Source organism: Agelaius phoeniceus, chromosome 2, assembly GCF_051311805.1.
Source record: "Agelaius phoeniceus isolate bAgePho1 chromosome 2, bAgePho1.hap1, whole genome shotgun sequence".
Lineage (NCBI taxonomy): Eukaryota > Metazoa > Chordata > Aves > Passeriformes > Icteridae > Agelaius > Agelaius phoeniceus.
The window spans coordinates 27737595-27759010 of record NC_135266.1 but is presented as its reverse complement, the minus strand read 5'-3'; the positions used below and the strand labels follow the sequence as shown (position 1 = coordinate 27759010).

General features: G+C 36.0%; 1 protein-coding gene across 2 annotated transcripts in view; it reads left to right on the top strand.

Annotated features, from left to right (window-relative positions):
- CCDC138 (coiled-coil domain containing 138) overlaps nt 1–21416 on the top strand; it is a 31503-nt gene that overhangs the window by 5222 nt on the left and 4865 nt on the right. Inside the window, exons 6-13 of one of the 2 annotated variants that reach the window (XM_054655169.2) lie at nt 414–572; nt 1728–1847; nt 3262–3339; nt 3415–3525; nt 5693–5848; nt 6604–6720; nt 7760–7952; nt 10221–10403. In XM_054655169.2, coding sequence (XP_054511144.2) covers nt 414–572; nt 1728–1847; nt 3262–3339; nt 3415–3525; nt 5693–5848; nt 6604–6720; nt 7760–7952; nt 10221–10403 — 1117 coding nt within the window. Of the gene's footprint in view, nt 1–413; nt 573–1727; nt 1848–3261; nt 3340–3414; nt 3526–5692; nt 5849–6603; nt 6721–7759; nt 7953–10220; nt 11707–21416 lie in introns of those variants that run through there. The other variant, XM_077173363.1, reaches the window with a different exon arrangement.

Below are 21416 nucleotides of genomic sequence, written 5' to 3'. Positions count from 1 at the left end.
TTCACCACTTTTTCAGGGACAACTTCTCACTAGTTGAAGAAACAATATCATTAATCTGGTGTTCAACACAGACAGTCACATCAAACTCTGGTCTGTCTTAAAAGTTAATAGCATTATCCAAATATTTTGGAAGCAAAAGCCAAAGTTTGATTTTCTGGAGCATCAATGTGGAGTTGAATTTTACATTTTGGGAGACTGTGCCATTCCAATGCACATGGAGGTCTTTGGGTTAATGTGGGAGGAAACTGAGCAGAGGTGGCTGTCAGGATACTTTGTATTAATAAGCTCTTGTGTAACTGTAATTTCACAAAGAGCTAAACATATCTCTGGGACAAAATTTTAAATTGAGCATAATTTGGGAACACTTCACATGGGTATTTAACGTAGTTTAACCTTTTTTTTTCTTGATACAGAGAGAAAGTTCAGCACAGCAGGAGTATGCTCTGCAGCTGCAGAAACGAGAGCGTTGTCTCACAGAACAAGAAGCACTGTTTTTTCAACACGAAGCAGCTTTGGCTAAAATAAGAGGTGTTGAGGAAGAAGTTCACACAAAAATTGCAGCTATAAAAGAGGTGAAATAATATATTTAATGATAGATATTGCTCTATATGCCCTTTAACTCATTTGTAGTTATCTTAAGCCATCACATGTTTGCTGTAAATCCTGCTTATTTCTTTGAAGTCCTTGAAATCTCTAAAGGAAAGATTTAATAAAAAGTACTTAACAATATTACTAGAGTTTTTGTATGATTTCTGTTTCAGAATGGGGCATTTACTTGTCTGATAAGTAGTACATTTTACAGTTACAAGTTAGAAAAAGGAGGTAATTTTTTTTTGTAAAATAGTGAAAGCTATGTAAGCAATATTAGAGGAAAAAATGTGGTCAATCTGTAGTTGTGTGTAAGGTAAATGAGTATCTTTGCATTAGCTGTAGTTGCAGTGGATTTCCTTGGGAATGCTTTAAGACACATTGAGATCTTCTCACATAACACCTATTGCAGAGAGTACTAGCAAACAAAGACTCACAAAGTTTGGAGGAAGACCAGCCTAACTTTGGGGGTGTGGAAAGAAAGAGTAGTGAAGAAGAGTGAATTCATGGAAGGAGAGAAATGAAAGCTAGAATATTTTCAGTAAAATAAAACCTTGCTATTTTACCAAATCTGAGGTACTTAAATCGAAGGTCCAGAGAAGATTAAATATAAAACAAATTTCAGGAGTAAGAGATGAATGACAGTGGATATGCAGGTTGTATTTAATAATTCATATGTTTGTGTTGTAAACCAGAGCCCCAGTCTCTACAAGGCATAGGGTTAGTTTCTCACTCTGTGTGATTCAGTGTAAGCAAAGCCAGAAACATGAGTTGAAACCCCAAAACACAGTCACAACTTTTTGTAAATATTCGGAAGAGTGAGCTGTAAGTAAAAGCTTTGTCATTGATTTTAGTTCATAAATGCATCCCACATCTGAATTGTTTGAGAAATATACATGTATTTAGTTGGTCTGGGTAGAATAGGCAGCAATAGGAGCTATAGGCTGTGCATGTTGCTCTCAGTTTCTGTAGTAGGCAGTACAGAGCTTGTTTTTCTCACTGCTGACTGAACATGCAAATTTGGACATGAAGAACTTCACATTAGAAAGTTTGTCCAACTCTTTTAACACTTAACTGGAACTTACTGTTTCTCAACTAGTCTCTTTTAGAACATGGTCTTAAATTTGATATTTCTACAGCAACATGAGGCAGAAGTTAAGCAGCTGACAGAAGCCTTGAGAGAAATAACTAAAGAAAACAGGAGGCTGAAGTCGTCATATGACAGCTTGAGGGATGTGAATGACTCTTTAAGAAAGCAGGTAAACTTTATTATTTCCTGTCATAAATAATTCTACAAGTTACAGTCAACAAATATTTGAGCAGCTTGAGTTTGCAAAATTGCTGACCTTTTGTTTCTCTAAGGCAAGAATTGTATGAATGACTGAAAATATTTTCTCACTTGTTTCTAGTACTTGAAATTTAGCCTTTCTGGTCTTTTACAATATAAAAAAGAAGTAGGATTTATTCTACCGACTCACTAGCTACAGCTAATTGTTAGGAAGGGAAAGTCCATTGAGAATGGATGGAGAGAAAGTATTTTATTCCATTTTATAATGGAATCCACCTGTTCAGATTTGTTGTGCCAAATTGCTATGCTGATTCTACTAAATAAAAACTAGAATGATTATTTCTAACTTCATGTTTGGTCAGTATTTTCAGTTATTTTTGCAAATTTTAATGAAGGCAGTACTTTCTCAATTTGTAAACTAGAATGGTGTGTTTCATAGTAATGCATAGAGTAGGAATTTGTCTCACTTGACTTTTAAGTCTGATCTAAAATGGTGATACACAAATTAACTAAATTATTTGAGCATTGTTTATTCATTGACCTAATTAATGTTCTGATAATCTGAATACAGTAAAAATCTACAATAGAGCCTTATTCTTTCCCTTAAGAAGGTCAGACCTAACTCTTAGGATGTTGATAGTTCTGATGCAACCCATCTGTCTTGTTATTTCCTATCACTATAAAATCTTTGCATTTCTGTGCAAACTGAGGGCTTCTGTGGTGATCATGCTGTTTGTTGTTGTATGGATAGAGCGTGGTGGGTTTTTTTATTTAAATGGAGGTTGCAATTTTCCTGATCTTTTCTCACCAAGCAAACTGGTTTTTAAGCATGGTCAGTAACCACCTTCCCCATTAACAAGACTATGATTAACATTCTTGAATTTGTGCCTTTTTGTCACTTCTTCATGACAAGTAATCAAATGTGAAGTGCATGTATATCTAAGAGTGCCATTGTAGTGCTTATTCTTCTCCTGCACTCTGAAAGGTTGGGCTGCAGAGATACTGCTGCTGTCTTATTTATCCTGGAACTTATCCTTATTTATCTTATCACCACAGAGGTGATAAGAGTCTAACACCTTGGAACTATTCAAAAGCTGTCTGGACATAGCAGCCAGACATAAGCACCACACTGACACTTCTTCCTGGCCCAGCTTGAGCTGGGGGTTGGACCAGGTGTCTTCCAGAGGTGCTCTCAAATCTCAACCAGTCTGATTCTGTAATTTGTTGAGGGAAGTGGATGATGATTTTCTTTCTATCACTTTTCATGCTAATAAGAAAAAACTTAAATTAGCTGCTCAACAACATTAAGTTACTTCAGTGTGATAATTAAGTCATGATGTGAGTTTGGAATTTACAGACAGTTTAATATTTTCTGCTTCTTTCAGTTAAGTGATGTAACTGAGTTGAGCAAGAAGTTGGAAGGTCAAGCACGAAGAGCAAAAGCTCGTTTAGAAAATCTACAAGTAAGGTTTGTTCTTACATGTACCTGCTTTTATAGGTAACCAGTGAAATATAATTCATTGTTATATTTTGTTTAGAGGAAGCATGAATTTTCAAAGGTATGGAAATCTAATGATTTGTGTCAAGTGATGAAAGAAGGCAAACCTGTGAAACAAGAAAAAGTGATGGCAAAATCAAGAACTGCTACGGTAAGAATTAAGCAGAAGTCTTGAATCTATTCATTTGGAAGATATTAGGCAGTGTAACGTTTTCTCTGCATCTGCTAGAAATTGCAAAATGTAGCTTTTTATTTTATGAGGTACATTAAGAAGAGAAACAGATTATATTGGGGAAAACCCACACTTAACAAAGAGTTAACTTTGTTGCTAAAAATATGTCTTGGATTTCATATTGCTTATGTGTATGTGTATATTATTATTTATATGGCAAGTTTTCCTCCTCAGTTCATATTATCTTTCATCTGCCTTTTATAACCTGCATCCACTGTCACAGGTTTCTTTTGCTGCATCAGAACAAATCTTAGACTCATTCTGGTTACTGCCACAGTACAGCACTATACTTATGAATAACACCAGGTAAAAAGTAGTCTTTCAGAATCCAATAAAGAATCTTAATCTTCTAAACCAAAAGTGGTATGCTGCTATTATTTTTTTGAGAAATAATCTTTAGTGGAGGACTGAGATTAAATGCAGTGTTCATTCACAGTTCCAAAACAATCAGCTTTTTTCCTTAAAAAACCTTCTTACATCACTTAATGAAATTCTTTCTGTCTCCATGTTGTTCCATTTATGGTATTACTCTGCCAGTGTCTCCCAGCTGGTTATGCTTTTTTTTCCAGCTAGAGGTAAACTGTGAAATGAGAAAGATATTCACACCACCCTGTCTAATTGATCTGCAGTGAATGCCTTAAAACTGTGCTGTCTATATATAGCCAACAAATTCTCTTTATATAGGTTTTAGCATACTTTGGTTGCACGTGAAATACAAATAGTATCAGTAGTTATAGTTCTGAGTGAAGAGGAAAGGAGTTATCTGAAGGTAGATAGAAGAAAAGTTTTGAGGTCTTTAGGGAATTGTTCATGCAGTCTGTCTTCAGGGATCTCTGGATTTCTTTTGTAGAGTATTTAATTGCAATGTAGTAGAGCCAAGATGAGAGTTTCATTAAATTTTTTTCTTTTTTTAAACAATACTAGTTACCCAGTTAAATTTATCAACAGTGGATTGCATGAAATGAAACAAAGTAGGTCTAGTGTATTGAAATAAGAATTTCCCACACTCTTTAAAGTGAAGGACTTCAAAGATTTGTTTTCTCCTGTATTTCATTTGTCCAGAATTATAAAGTGTAGTGATAGTGATTCTGAATAAATTTTTTTCCAAGCTGTTTTACTACCATTTCATCAAGTACAAAATAAATTAGGACCATATGTTTTTCACACCCAGAAATCATCACTATAGGTGTTTGTTTTGCACTTGGGAGTGAAATATGAGAGAAAGAGAAAGAAACACTGCAGGGTTCCTTCTGGATCTTTGTAAGAAAGGCTGACAATAAATGGCTTCATTAAATGGCTATAAAAATAAAATAGAGTAAGAGGAGGAATATAGAGAGTGAGTAAATGATGCGTCCCTTTAGATGCTGGGAACGTTGTGTTTGTGAGCATCAAATGGAGCCCTGGTGGACTTTTCTCAGGCCATGCTGAGCAGAGCCTGTCCATTGAAAGAAGCCCCTCCTTTTTGGCCACTCAACATATATATCATTTTACATATCTTGCAAGAAAACAACTCTGTTCATGAAGGACGTTCATGGGAGAAGAACTTGTTGCACTTTTAGACAAGGCCAAGGCCAGGCAGGATCAGCAGTACCAAGAGGGAGCTGCCTGAGCTTACCCTGCAGCCAAGCACAGGATAAACTGTGCAGTTGGTTATCTGTGCAGCACAGCACAGGCTGCACTGCTCCAGTTAACTGTGGTGTGGATCTCTGACTCCTTGACGTACAGGGGTCTCCCAGTCAGGACTGCCACCTTCCCACCTTTGGTCTGCATACAGTTTACCTTTCCCAGAGATGCTGTAAGGTACAGTTCCTTTCATACTATACAGGCTTCTCAAACCCTAGGTACAAGGGCCAGCAGACCACACTTGCCTGTTCAAGATCACAGTCTGCTTGAATGCATTTTCCACAAGCTCACACTACAGTAACTCACCTCTCAGATTTTATCAGGCATAAAATTCTCATCCTTTCTATTATGCATAATATTTCATAGCTAATGTACTGTCATGTATTTTAGTCTGTTACTGCTTTAGCTTAGACAAAGCATTATATTGAAAGCTGAAATATCTGATGATGTGAATATATTACAGCTACCATTGAATTCACAAGTCTATGAGCTCTTAACTTATCTTATGGATTGGATCTCTGACCAGCATCTTAGCAAAATAAAAACAAAAGAAGAGAGTCATAAACCTAGGGTTACCCAGAGCTCAAAGAACTCCTGTACTCAGGAAATGTGTATGAAGGTAAAGGGGTTTGGGTTGTTTGCTTGGGTTGTTTGCTTGTGTTAATATGTTTTCCGATTTTGCTGTGCTTTAAATGATTCTGAGAGTATAACAGGCCATCGTGTAATTAAAATAAAATAATTGTTAGTAAATCAATATTCATTTCAGCAGTAAGACATAATACATTTGCAAAGCAAATGGATAATTTTTAATAAGTGTGATATCCTGTCTCAACCTAAGAGCTTCAGCATTCTATTTCAAGTAACTTCTGTGAGGTGATAGCTTGTCTTGTGTTTTATGTGTGATGCATTGTTTTAAGGATATCAACAGATCAAATTTAAAATATTTTTATGCCTCTTTAGATACTAAAATTTCAATTTATCACCAATAAAAGGTGATCCTGTGCTATATTTCAACACCTCTATTGTTTTTCTTGTGATACCAAGATTTAGAAATCAGTGAGGTGTTCAGAAAATTCACTTTGTTGTATTTATTTATTATATAAAAGATTTGTAGTCACTGTGATTGGATTTACATGAGATTAAGCTCACATGTATCTCCATTCCCACATGTAAACCTATGTAAAATTTAACACCTGTGTATGCATATAATTCTGGTAGCTGTACTGGATCTGCCCAGAGAACATTAGCATATGTAAACTGATAAATTCCAAGAGAAAATTAGGAGGTTTGTTTGTTTGTTTTTCACTTACACTTAGCTTATAGAATAGTTCATATATATACTGCATGTAATTCTATTTTTCTATATTTTTGCAGCTTTTGCCTATAGCTGCTGAGCAACTCCAGTGGATGCCATATGTGAATCCTAAACTGCACATGCCTGTGATTAAATTTATTTACTGGTCTATAAGACAGTTAGACACTGATACACAGGTAAAACAAGTAGTCATCCTGCAGTATATTTAAAAAAAATCACAGAAGATATTAATGGATTTTGCATATTAAATATATATGAAAAATGGATATTTTCAGGTAGCATATAGAAAAGAAACTGCTGTCTTTGTAAGACATAAATTCATAGCATTGACCACAGAAAGTGGCAAATGAAAAACAAATTCTTCTTCAAGTTAAATTTAAATTTTGCACTGTGTATTTAAATGTAGTTTCCCTATGTATGTGATCTCTTTTGTGATGTCTAAGCACATCTGAAGTTATATTTTTGCATATGTATTAACAAAGCTTGCACTAGAGAAGGCAGTTATTTTATTGTGTCATTTATGAGAATGAGATTTGTTGAAAGTGATGGAAGTAAGTGGCAAAGCAGTGAAGAAATTTTGATTTTTCTGTCCTCTGCTTGGTGTCTAACCACAAGACATTCCTTGCTCTTTTTGACCAGACTGCCATAAGAAAATATTTAGCAATATAATAAAGAAAAAGACAGTTGTCATACTGTACAGAGCCAGCATAGTACTGTCAATGTTCATTTGCTAAAACAAATGCTAGAAAGTTTGTAAATATCCTGAGTTTAAATTCAATACAATAGTAAGATATTTGGTTTAGTTCTAATAAGTAACTATATTTTAAACAAGCATATTGTGAATTTTGATTCTGTGGAAATATTTCTATAAAGTTTATGATGAAAATCTAGTAGATGTTACCTCTGTGGTGTTCTTCAGCTTCATATTTAGACCTTGATTCTGTACATGCTTTTAAAGGATATAACTTCAGGCAAGCTTACTAAATAATGTCAGAGTATCCAGGACCTTCACTAATTAGTCTCTTGCTGAAGTCTGTGTTGATAAGGCACCGGGTTAATATTGTTCAACAGCTTTTGAAACAAAGCAGTATCTCCTATACTGATTATATTCCTATACATGGTCAAAGCATTTGCAATTTAATGTTTAATTGCATGGAGAACATATGTATGTCAAGTAGTAATGTTTGCACTAACTACATGCACTGTTTGAAGCAGCACACAACAATGAGATCAACCATGAGGAGACTTGGTGAAGATATCTTCAAAGGCATAGTGAGTAAGGGAAACCCACACAGTTCTTCTGAACAGCCTACAGAAAGTAAATCAAAGTCAGCAGCTTTCTTCAAGAGTTTCTGTATGCCTCTGAGGTTTCTGTCGACTTTGATTGTGCTTAAAACAGTGAAACAAGGTAGGTCAAGATTTTTTTAACATGAATTTATCTATTTCAGTCATGTGCCTGGACAAAAAGCATTTTAATGATACTGTGGAGTCTATTATGCTTTATTAGTTAAAAGTGATTTTACTTGGGTATTGTGAAGCAAAATATACAAGTATAAATCTTGCTATTATTCATTTTATGTTAGAATTTGTGTTTTTGTCAGTATGATGACTTGACAAGTCAGCATTACTGAAGAGGGGGGAGAAGATAAAGGTTTCAAAGTAGACACTGTGAGATTACACAAATCAGATTGTGTCTGAACAGTGTGAGAAAAGATGTGAAAAATACAACTCAAAGAATAAGATAACTCTTCTCTCAGCTGTTTTTTTAAGTGCTACCTTCAGTTTTAATGTCTCATCTTTCTTCAGGAGAAACAGGGAACAAGGTATCGCAGATCCTTTATTATGGAAGTCAGACAGAAAAGTAAATACCATTAAGAGCAGGTGTAAGGTGTGATTCCTGCTTACCTGCAGCAACTCAGCAGTACTGTGTGTCTGAATAAAGGGTTATTCTGCAAAAATAAATTTTACAAGAATAGCATAAGAATGAACATCTCTATAACCCTTTTCCAACTCTTTGTGGTATTAACCACTTATTTTCCCTTTTCAAAGACAGTCTAAAAGCATGGATCATTTTGATAGCAAGTAATTTTTTAGTGGGGTTACAACTGAGCAATCTAACCTAACCTCAGAGAAGGTTCTGCTTTCAACAGGAAGGTTGGACTAGATGCCAACCTAAATTATTTCATGTTTCTATTTTTGCTATGAATTTTCCTCAGAATGGTTTGTATTTTAAACTGTCTTTACAGGTAACATGTTTCTTTTGTCAATAACACTAAGAGATTAATATAGGTTACAGAGATGTTAATTTTCAAGGTACTCCTGAAATATCATGCAAAAATGTCAAAATCAGATGCCTGCTTTGACATCTGATTTTTTTAGTCTGTTCCATGAAATATGTTAAATTTTGGAGCATTTCTTAGACAGCAGAGATCCATGTCACAAAATCGCTACTATCTGTGGCACCCTGATTGACACAAAACAGGAATGCCAAATATTTTCAATGCATAGATAATGAATAGAGTTTTTATTCATGGAAGCCATGCTTCTGGATTAGATGTTTAAGCAGATTAGTATGTTTTTATGCTTAATGACCTGTGCAATATTTATATTGTAAGTATTTATTGTAAACACAGGAATAAAATATGGTGGAAGACCATCCTGACATCATTCATGAACTAACACAGTGGTCCAGCTGTTGGAGGGAACTATTTCAGTGAAGCATGATAATTAGTCTCAAATGGATACTCACATTCTAGGAATGTTTGATAAAAACAGTGTAAGAAGAATTGAAATAAAAAACTAGTCATTGCATAGACTGATTTTCCCTAAGCAGATGAACACTCCTGATTAGAATGAATCAGTTTAGCTTTTCATGGTTGCTTTGTACTGCTGGCTGCTGTAGCACAGAAAATATCATCTGTTGTTAAACATATGTCAGATATCACCGTGTATGAATTTTGATCACTCTGACCACATGGCACTAATGATCTGGTGATAAAATAGCAGATTTTGTTTGAACATATGTCCTCATTCCTTCAAAATGTCAGTATCCAGCAGATGGCACCATAGCTAAACTTATGCAGTAGGATAAATTGTTTCCTTCCGCTTAATTTTCTGTGCTCCAGATGATCAATGCAATACCAAGATACTGAGGAAGATTTGACAGCAGGAAGTTAAGAAAATAGATTTGTCCACTTAATCTACATCCTTTTTATAATTTCTCAGAATGGATGAGAATATAAAGTGTTTATACTGAAATATACAGCTTTTTATAGAAGGAATGGGACTAGTTGCTCTCATGAAAATAATTGCTCTCACTCAGACAAATCAGCCACTGACTCCCTTAATAGATGTTTCCCAGATGTTGAAACCAGCATTGTCTCAAACTGTGTGAGTTTGTATTTTCTTTCCTCTAACAAAATATTTGCAGGACTTTACATTTGTAGGTATATTTTTCTTAAACATATGAATTGTAGATAATCTTTTTCTCCACTCACAATGGATTGTTAAGGAATAAAAATAGGCAGAGGGTGTCTTCAAATAATAAGTAAATTTAATATTTTCAGATGTTTAACTTTTAAGTGTGTATCTGCCATGGTAGCTGTCAGATAGTTGTTCACATGCTTAATGAAACAAGGATTATAGAAGTTTTATTGCCTGTATTTGGTATTTTCAGTGGATTACCTGGCTCAGGCATTTGAGTCCCTTCGTGCAGACTTGAAGACAGATGAAGGGAAGGCATTATTTTTGGAATACCAATGTGTGCCTGTCGTATTAAGTCACCTAAAAGTATCCAGTACAAGTCTGCTTTCCAGAGCTCTTGATGGATTACTTCAGATGACCATGGAATCTGGTAAATGTGGGTAGTAACAAAAAAAAAAAAATCATTATGAAAACAGGTGAGGAAAGCATATAAACAATGGACAAGCATATAAAAATACAGTGTAAAAGCTGTATAGTCTAATGTACTATTAGCAATTCTTTGTACTGTGTACATTCAGTAAAGACATAAAATGCATTTCTGAATTGTCCCTCTTTTTCTGAGTCATCTTGTGTTTTCCTCTCCCTCTCAGCCACTGTTTTGTATTTCATCCTGGTTACTTTCTTATTTCTTGCTGTGAAATTTTGTAGCTATTTTTTGGTTGGGTTTCATTTTATTCCACTGTATTACCTTGCTGATATTTTTCTTTGAAGTCAGGCTGTGCCAGGGAACCCAAATCATGAAAACCTGCCAGAAGGTGGAGATAAAAAATAGGTTCTATTTTAATTATTTTCCTAGTTTGGATGACCAGCTCATCCCCAATCATTTTTCAGTTTCTAGGGTTTGGAAATGGTATTTCTAGATGAGATGTTTATGTTTTGCTGAATTTTACTGTGCCTTGGCCCTAGAAAAGCATTAGTAATCTTATTTGCCACAGCATTTTTCCAGGTGATACAGGTAAGGATCAATTGATAACCACCTGGGTGAGCATGAAGGTAGTGACACATTCCAATGCCACGTTGAATAAACCTTGTGAGTGGGTTTTTTTTAAAGATAAAATCACTCACTGCCTTTAAGAATAGAAAATGCATATTGCTTTGGAAGTATTTTGTTATTATGCATTGCACTAGTAAAATAGAAAGCATGTTTGACTTGGGATGGTATAGCGTTGAGAAAAAAGCAATTTTGTAGCAACCTAAGTTCAAAAATATTTAACTAAAGTTCTATTCTTCCTTGCAGTCTTTTTCTGACCAGGTAATGAATGCAGTCTTACACTTTTCTTCCTAATAGTCATAACTGTGATGGGGAAAGAATTAATTGAATGCACAAAGGTAACCATCTAAGCAAGATGGACAGTGTTTGGTATTTCTTTGGGTAATGACTGTGACAGTACATCTTCAGTTACCTAGCATATCATTCTGATACCCTAGGTGCCTGCAGTTTGAAGAATAATGAAGATACATTGTGAGACTCAAATTTTGCTTTCTTGCTTCTCAGAGAAGCTGTGTCTATGTAAAATCAGAGAAGGAAGAGTAATTAAATTGACATTTGATTGAAAATTATTTCTTGGCAACTGGATATAAAGATTATATTATGTAGAGCCTCTTTGGTAGAATAAATTGCCAATACACAAATTAGGCATGGTCTGCTCTTTTCCAATACATAGTGTTTTGCAAGAAATTTTTAACAATGAGAAATAGTGTTGCTGATGGGAAATGGGGTTTTCATTCCTTTGTAAGTTTCCAATTAAAAAGTCATTAAAGACAAACTTTGGAAGGCAGCAGTGACTTATTCAGAAGAGAACTTTCTGTGTTAGAGTAAAACAGGAATTCATGCTCAGTTTTAAAGCTGTATTCATGTGCAGCCCTAAATATGAAGAGATAGGTAGTGGCCATATATTAAAATATGGAGTCATATTACCCAAAAAGACAGCATCCAGTCAACAGGAGGCAAAGTCTAGACTTCTATTTTTTAATGTAATATATACCATCCTAGGCATTCTCTCAATTTGTTGCAGTAATTTTCTGGCTCTCTAGGAGTGTTACAATACTCTTGCTCAAAAATAATACCTTTAGAGATGAAGCTATTAGAAATTAAATTGGAAAAAAGGCCAGTGGAAATTTTTCTAGCATATAATTTTCTATAACTTTGTTTTTTAAGTTTTTTTTTATGGAGTGTTTTTACAGATTTGAATCTTAGTTGTCCAGGCTGAAAAATGTGAATCAGATATGAAATAACCACTGTGTTGCAGTACTACTTCCTGTAACTGCCTGTACATATTTTTTTATAATAAGCAATGAATGTTAATGTTTCTGTGCAGTCCAGACTTAGCTGAGGTCCTTAGGTAGGTTCTCTCTCCTGTGAGAAATTATTTTTCTCATGTTCCAGAAATGAAGCCTAGGTTTCCCTCATATACTGAGGATAATTATTTAAGCTGCATATGAAGAATCACAGAATCATAGAATGTGCTGAGTTGGAAGGGACTCATCAGGATCATCAAGTCCAATGCCTGGCCCTGTGCAGGACACCCCAAGAGTCACACCCTGTGCTCCGGAATGTTGTGCAAATGCCTCTTGAATTCACACAGGCTTCGTGCTGTGATCACTTCCCTGAGGAGCCTCTTCCAGTGTTCAACCACCCTTTCCATGGATATCCAACCTAAACCTCCCCTGACTCAGCTTCATGTCATTTCCTCAATTTCTCACACTGGTCATGAGAGTGAAGAGATTGATGTCTGCCCCTTCTCTTCCCTCATGAGGATATTGATGACTGCAAGGAGGTCTCCACTCAGTCTCCTCCAGGCTAAACAGACCAAGTGACCTCAGCAGCTCCTCATAAGGCTTCCTCTCTTTGCCATCCTCATGGCCTTGCTTTGGACAGTCTCATACTTTAATGACTTCTCTATATTTTATTCCCCAAACTGTCCCCTGCACTCAAGGTGTGGCCTCCCCAGCTCAGAGCAGAGCAGGACAATCCCCTCCCTTGCCCAGCTGGCCATGCTGTGCCTGATGCCCCCCAGGACAGGGTTGGCCCTCCTGGCTGCCAGGGCACTGCTGGCTCAGGTTCAGTTTTCTGCTGACCAGGACCCCCAGGTCCCTTTCTTCAGTGCTGCTCTCCAGCCTCTCATTCCCCACTCTGCCTGTACATCCAGAGTTGCCCCATCTTAAGTGCAGAATCTGGCACTTTACAGTGTTAAACTTCATATGGTTCAGCTCTCTAGCTTGTTGAGGTCTCTCTGAAGGTACCTATTAGTCTAAGACAGATATTTCTCTTGATGGAAGCTAGAATGAGAGTCTGCAGTACTGCTTAAGCAGATTTGGGATTGGTTTGCATGTTCTTATATTTTGGATCAGTATCATTATTTGGCTTCATAGTATGTCTGGTACAGTGGGTTCAGAATTCAGGTTTCCCTTGCAAGTTCACACAACACTGATGGTGCTTCACTTACTGAAAATATGATGTCAAATGCAACAGCTGAGGCATTAGTATCATCTTTTTTCTCTCTCTGTCCAAGACTTTAATGGCAAATTAAAATTAATAGTCTCTCTGCTGTGGATGTTACTGGCAGACAGCCTTTCATGCAGTCCATCTCTCTTCAGGAGTTTAGCATCAACAATCTGTGAGAGTCACGACACCAACATTTCAATGGAAAATGATAGAGGTCTGAAATGTGACATACCTCAGTACTTTTTTCTCTTTCTGCATCTCCTCTGTACAAGGGTAGATAAAACCTGGAGTGTACCTCTCCAGCTGAGCCACTTGTGGAATTCTGTGAAGAAATGTTTAAGACTTTTGGTACCCCTAGGAAGCTAATTTCTATGTGCTTCTTGAAACTTAGTTGCATCAAGTTTGGCTGCACTGTTATTTTCCTGACATCTGTGAGTTTCCATGCCATTGTATAATTCTAAAAAAACTAATCCCACTATTTTGTCCTAATATAATGGGATGGCCCTGGCTGAACACCAGGTGCCCACCAAACCACTCTGACACTCCCCTCCTCAGCAAAACAGGGAAAAGGAAATAAGATTGAAGAAATAAATTTTGGGTCAAGATAAAGGCAGTTTATTAAAGCAGAAGCAAAGTCCACACGTGGAACCAAAGCAAACCAAAAGATCCCATCAGTAGATAGTGTCTGACCACTTCCTGGGAAGTGGGGCTTCAGCATGCATAGAGTTTGCTCCAGAAGACATGTCATAAATAAGGAATGCCCCATTCCCCTCTCATGTCTTCCTCCTCCTCTCTTCCCTTGGCTTGTATTGCTGAGCTAATGCCATATGGTATGGGAGTCACTTTGGCTCAGCTGCTCTGCCTGTGTCCCCTCCCAGGATCGTGCCCAACCCCAGCCTGCAGGTGAGGGGGAATTTACAGATACAGTGTTGACACTGTGCTGGCACTGCTCAGCACTAGCCAAGGACTGGTGTGTTACCAGCACCTTTCTAGCTTCCCATACAAAGCACAGCACTTTGGGGGCTGCTGTGAAGAAAATTAGCTCTTGTCTCAACCAGACCAGTACACCCAATCATTAACATATTTGGAATTGTAACAATGTGTGTGATATACAGAATATACATGTATGTGTGGTATAAATATATATATATATATATATATATATATATATATATATATATATATATATATATATATAATATATATATATATGTATGCTGATCTTGTTTGCCTCACCTCTTTTACACAAATCTTAAGGCCTAAGGAAGAGGTAAAATGTTCTACTGATCATTGTTCCTGTCATATACAAACTCATTCATAGTTGGACCAAAGGCTGACTTTTAAATGTCAGGGGAGAAAAAAGTTGAGGTTAGTATGCTCCTCAGGGCATAAGAGTGAGAGGAGCTGCTAAAGATGTTATGCAGTAATTCACACAGTTTACTTTGTGTCAAAAGAACTTCAGTTTCAGTTTACTTTTATGCTTTCATAGTATTGGGGTTTTTTCCATATTCCAGTACTTCTGTGGATTCTGTTCTTTACTTCTACTGTTTGTAGATTTGAGGAATAAAGTTTTGCAGCTGTGTGGGTCCTTACCTAACCACTTGCATTTTGTTAGCAAATTGCTTATTTTAACCTGTGCTAGAAAGTTAATAAGTAACTGAAATGAAAATGTAGGTAATTCTTATGATAAACAATATAATTCTAAGGAATTTATATTTCATGTTGTTTATATGCTGGAGAATTTTCTTTTTTCAGATGAGCTCAGTGGCCTAAGTTGTAGTCTGGTTAGTTCAGTCAGCTCCCTTTAGGGGAAGTAACAGGTTGCTTCTAAATTCTACATGTGGGAGTTAACAGCTTGTTGTGAACATGATAGTAGAAAATCAACTCTACAAAGATATTTTATCTCTTTTCTCTTATTAGATTCTGCTAATGTTTTTGTTTCAAACTGTACATAATGGTGTATAAATTGGTTTAGCTATATTTTTACTGTAGCTATCTCATTGGTTCCTTTCTTGTTCCATGGTCAGACAGTAGGACTGTCAGTTCAGTTACATCCTTTTCAATTTCTTTTTTGTGCTCCATACCCATTGCCAGTATTTCAATCCATGTTTGTTTTCTGGAGGATGCCAACCTTTCCCTTGCTACAAAGATTGACTGATGAAAGCAGAGTCAAGGGATCAAGTCCTGCAGTGTTATTTTAGTCATGGTGCTCTTTTCCTTGAATCTGAGGCTTCAGATGATTGCCATAACATTCAGCTTGATCCTTCTTTTGGTCTATGAATCTAATGAGTGACCTATAAAGGCATCTTCCTTGCTTTTCATTAAGGAAAAGGATATATCTATTCCTGCTCATTTAATAGGGAAGAAAGATTTCAGTACCAGAGCTTTTGAAGGTTTCCTTACTTTAGTTAAGGAAAGCAGGCTACCAGGCCATGGTGTTCAGTTTTTAGTCCCATCTCTAAGCTATGACCCTTGTGAAGACAGATCTAAAATCAAAATCTTCTCTGATAGAATTGTCATAGAAAGTAGGTTTAATATCTTGTTAAATGCTGAATGGCTTGTGATTGATTTCCACAAATGCAGAGTGCTCTGACTGCCTTTGAAATTTTGAGAGCAAAACATTAACTTCTACATGCCAATGTTTCAGTTTAGTCAAATGGCATATAATGTATTTATTGCTTAACAAAGCTCTTACCATTTCCCATTAAAATTACTATGAAAATTAATGTTTGATAATGAAAGTAATTGTTACTTCTAATTATCCAGATTGTTATAGTATGAAACAGTAGCTTCCAGGGCATCTTCATACCCCAAAGCTCCCTCCCTAAGAATACAAATTTCTTTCCTCAGCAGACCTTGTTTCTAGAACAGTAGTTGCAGCACACTGTTCAAGAGAATTCCTGGATACCAGACTTGAAATATTTTCTGGAAACAATATAGTAATAAATAGCATGACCTCATCAAGAAAATTTGTTCTGTGGGTGTTGAAGAACATCACATCATTGGTATTAAATCACTTTGTAGCTGAATACTTGTCATATGCAATCTTGTTCAATAATGTTCTTCCTGTCTTCTCACACTGCTTACTGTGTTTATTTTAAACCTGTAAATCAGTTTAAAGGGTTTCAAATGATGTAGTGAGTTTATATTCACCTATCAAAAATACCATTGTTAACTGCAGTCTGGTTCATGCCTGATTTGGAAACTGTTGACAGAGAGCTCCCTGCCTCAGTTTCACATTTTGCACTTTTATACAAAGACATCATATGTCTTAAATTCCTCCTGCAATGATATCTGACTGTGTCAGGTAGATTAGTACATTCCCCTTTTTCAACCTTAAGTTCATTCAATGAAATCCAAGCTTACCTGCTCACTGGGCATTACGAAACACTGGCATTTGCTTTAAATAAAACTTGAACATACTTTGTCTTCAGGCTTGTTTCTGTTTTGCAGAGAGTATATTTTATATTAGTGTGTACTTATTCACAAATCAAAATGAGAGCACCTTCAAAAAAATCTCAAAATGATGCTCTCAAGTTTACTGTAAGTTATGGCACATTCTGGTAGGGCTTAAGTGTGATTTCTTAACCATATTGACATAACTGAATAATTTTAATAACTTCAAAAATGAGCTGTATTTACATATTCACTGAACCTTACTTATAGTTTTAATTTTTTTTTGGAAGAAAATATTATGGTCATGGATAACCAAGTCTGTGTCCAGATGTAGTCTCATAGGGAAGTTAGTGAAGCCAGTGAAGATAAAAGGATTTTCTCCATAGTAAGAAGCTATGCTTATTTAAATGTAAACTGAAGTCTTCTTACATTGAGGAGTCTTCTTTTTCCCTTTTTGCTGGAATGCTTCCATAAATGATCCTAGGAATTCTACAACATGCACTGTTCTGTGGGTACTTCTAAAAAGTCAATGGTCAGAATTTGCCAAGAAAATTCAAACCTATCCCTTTATGTTTCCTTTTGAGTCTTAGCATTTTGAAACTTTACAGATTACATGCAGTGTGGCATGGAGTAAAAAATGCTCATATGCCTAAACAGATTAAAATTCAACATTTTCCAGCATATTATCTTCCTGGTAACTTTGCAGGATTGCAGCTTTTCAAGTGAGTTTATTCTGCAGCACTGGAAGGATAAAAATGTCTAGTTGGTGAATATTGTACTAAGGTAGGATTCCCCTCACCTGTGTGAAAATCAGATGTGAAATTGTCCTGAGGACTTGTGTTTTGAAGCTATAATGATAGAAATGATTTACAGCTTATATGGCATGAGCACTGAAATACAAACCATTTGAAAGGAAATCCTTCCTCTATTATCCTATCTTACCTTTGTAATTTTTTTTCATTCTTCTGAAAACAGTGGATAATTGTGTTGGATTAATAGATGTTTTAGTTTAATATTTTAACCACAGATAAGGATGTCTAACTCTGTTAAATGCAGACTAGATAATGCTAGGACCCACCTATATGTGCTGAAAGCAAACAAGTACACCAAAACTTTGCACACATTTTTGTTAATGCTGTTAAAATTTAGTTTGAATACTTTGATTTTGATGAAATTCATTTAGTATGAAGTGCCCTTCTCGAATAACAAATAACATCTGTGTCATTATTTTCTCCCTCTTCTAGCAACAGTCTTGTAATGCTTAGCTATTTTGAATTTTGGACCCCTGTCTCATCTGCTCCAAAACAAGAAATAAAAGGAGCCATTAAATATAAAGTTATGTAGAGCCAAGTAGCCATTTCAGAAGTAAGGTTTCACTATTCATTTTGGGTAATAATGTGGTTCTTAAGCAGTGTATCAATTTGAAGGTAGATGTGAATGTTAACTTTTAAAAATTACCTTTTTGTTAAAGAGAGTTGGTTATATCAGTATTTGGATATACACATCCCCTTTCCTGTCAATTTAAGTTATGAAATCTTTAGAACACTCAAGTTTATTCAAGTAAGATATTGTTTGCTCTTATTTACTAAACTTGAGAATTTTTAATAAAAACTTTACAGTTTTATATTTTTCCATAAAATTATTTAAGTAGGAAAAATATTTTTATACATATTTTGTTTTGTATTTGACTGTTAGAACTATTGTACTTTTTAGCCAGCTTTTTTTTTGGAACAATGTCATAATTGATATAATTCCATAATGAAAGGCTTTCCTTGGAAATGGAAATTTAAAATTGTATAATTTGAGTCATGTCTGTGCATTGTCAGAGCTCAGACTTTATATACCTTCTCACTTGCAATCTAATGTTACAGAACTACAGGTGATGTTTTTATGCTAAGGTTTTCTTAGCATTTGTGTTTGGAACAAAGCTCCTTCAGGTGTGTGCTGAGAGAGTTGTGATTTCTTCTGTGATTCTGGTATTTCATTGAGCCTTTTCTGGCTTCTTGAACAAAGAAACCCATAGTAGTGTACAACTTCAATTTAAAATGCTACCTAGGTTATTTGTAAAGTGTTTTTTTCTCTGTCAGGCCTTATCAGAATCAGTCTTTAATGGTAAGGCCGTGTTGATTGCTCAAATACAAACTGAGTTCAATCAGCACAGCAAAAGCTTTCATCCTCTGATGATCAAATCCATCCTTTGATCATCAGTGATTTTCCAGGAAAAATGTATGTTGATTTTTAGTATATCAACTTTATGCTTCTGCTATTCTAGCAAGTAAGATAATTCTGATTTCCATGTATTTTATACCTGCTGCATTCTAAGTAGGCAGTTCCAGCATGGAATTTCAATAGACTATTCCTACTTTTATGCCATAGTCATTAACTAGTATACCAGATAAGCACAATTGCAAAAATCAGTGTTTAAAACTGAAGTTCATATTTAGTGAATTCCTTACAGCACACCTTCCAGCCATTCTACTAACCCCCATTTTCTGCAATATATCATGTGTTGCTTTCTCAAATGGTATTGACACTTAGATTAGTTGTAACTGCTGTAGCATTTATTTACCAGACAAAAATACCTGACTATTCTTCCTCAACAACTGGAGTTCCTATACACATACTTACAGAAAAACCTATTGTACATTTTATTTTCTTTTTTATTTCTCAGCTCTAGTTCCTGAAAGGCACATATATTCAGTTTTCCATTCTTTGGTCCAAATCCAATAAATACATTGCATTGACTGTTCTCTCTTTGCAAAGTGTTGCTTCCTGACTTGTTTTTTACCAGACTGGGGAATTTTTACTTGTGTTTTTACCCACCAAATAGTGCACTCTTCCACATATTGAGCAGACAGCTTTTTCAGGAGAATGCTGTGAGAAACAGGGTTTTACTGAAGTCCAGGTAAACCATATCCACAGTCTTTTGCTCATCCACCAAGAGGTTGCTTGGCTGTGGATGGAGATGAGGTTGGTCAAGCAGGACCTGCCTTTCATAAACCCATGTTTGTGCTGGTTAGGCCTGATCCCTGCACATGCCATGAGGGGACACTCAGAATGAGCTGCTCCATGACCTTCCCTGACACCAAAGTTGGGCTGACAGGCCTCTGAATTGTCCTTCTGGTAGATGAGTGTCACATTTGCCTGGCTCCAGGTACCCAGGCCTTTCCCCATTAACCAGAACTGCTGGTGAATGATGGAATGTGGCTTGGTGAGCATTTCCCACTGGCTTCCTCAATACCCTTTGGTGGATCCCATCTGGTCCCATAGGCTTGTCTGTGTGTCTGAGTGGTGCATCAGGTCACTGACCATTTCCCCTTGGATTATGGGAGCCTCCTTCTACTCCCTGTCCCTGTCTTACAGCTCAGGAGGGTGGGTACCTGGAAAACAACTGGTCTTGTTATTAAAGACTGAGGCAGTGAAGGCATTAGGTAGGCTTTTCCTCATCCTTTGCTTTGTTTCCACCTCACAGCCAGTAAAGGGTGGTGATACTCTTGGTGGGGGGACCCTGCTGCATCATTCACTTGCATTGCTGAGACGCGTTCTCTTTTCTCCCATCAGATCCTCTCTCAATTAGAAAATGAGGCAAAACTGTAACTGGTAATTTGTTGAAACACGAACTTAGAGTTGTCATTTTATTTCCTGAAGTCACATAGCTTTAGGTATGAAAACAGAATTTTCTGGGTAACTATAGCTGGTGAGATTTTATGCTGTGTGACTGATTACTTTGAGGGTAAATTTCATATGAATCCTGTCAACAATGATAAATTGCTTATTGTTCGTTGCAGTCTACCAATCAGGCCAAGTTAATGCAACTACAGCATGCTCTAATGTTTTAAGGATACCACTGGAGGCTTTTGCAGATTATTTTAAATTGTGACAAAGTCCTGTCAGGATAAATTCCAATTATATTTTTCTAAAATAGTTAAAAGCAAAATCTGTGCAGAATCTAAGCCACCAAAATATTTAAAAATATGAAGCTTATTATTTTTAGTTAATCAGCTAGAGATGCATTTAAATTAGACATTTTTTTTGTTCATTTTCTGAATACTTAGAATATAATCTTCAAAGGCTTATCTGAATTGAATATATAAACAGTGTACAGAAAGTCCATTTAAACATGTACTTTTTTCAGTTGGGCTTCACGTGATTAACTTTCCAAACATTTAGATATTATTATCATGTTAGCTTTTCTGTTTTATAGGAAAAATCTTCTGTCTTAAAAGTAATGTTGTCTTTTACATTAATTTGCAAAATTCAAAGTCAGAACATTCTTACAGCATATGTGTGTGTGTGTGTGTGTGTGTATTGTTTTTTTTTAATGTAATATGTTAAGGAACCAGTAAGAGCAGGGCAGCAAAGAAATATTCAGGTCAGCTAAATATGGTGTTTGTTTACCCTGCAGAAAAGGAATTAAAAGCATTTTATGGCTATTTAAGGGTATTTATAGGAATAAATTGTAGGATTGCCCTGTTCATCCAAGCAGTCTTTGTTACCTGCAGATAGCTCATGAATCAGAGGTCAGATGAGTCAGAAGTCATGCTAAAT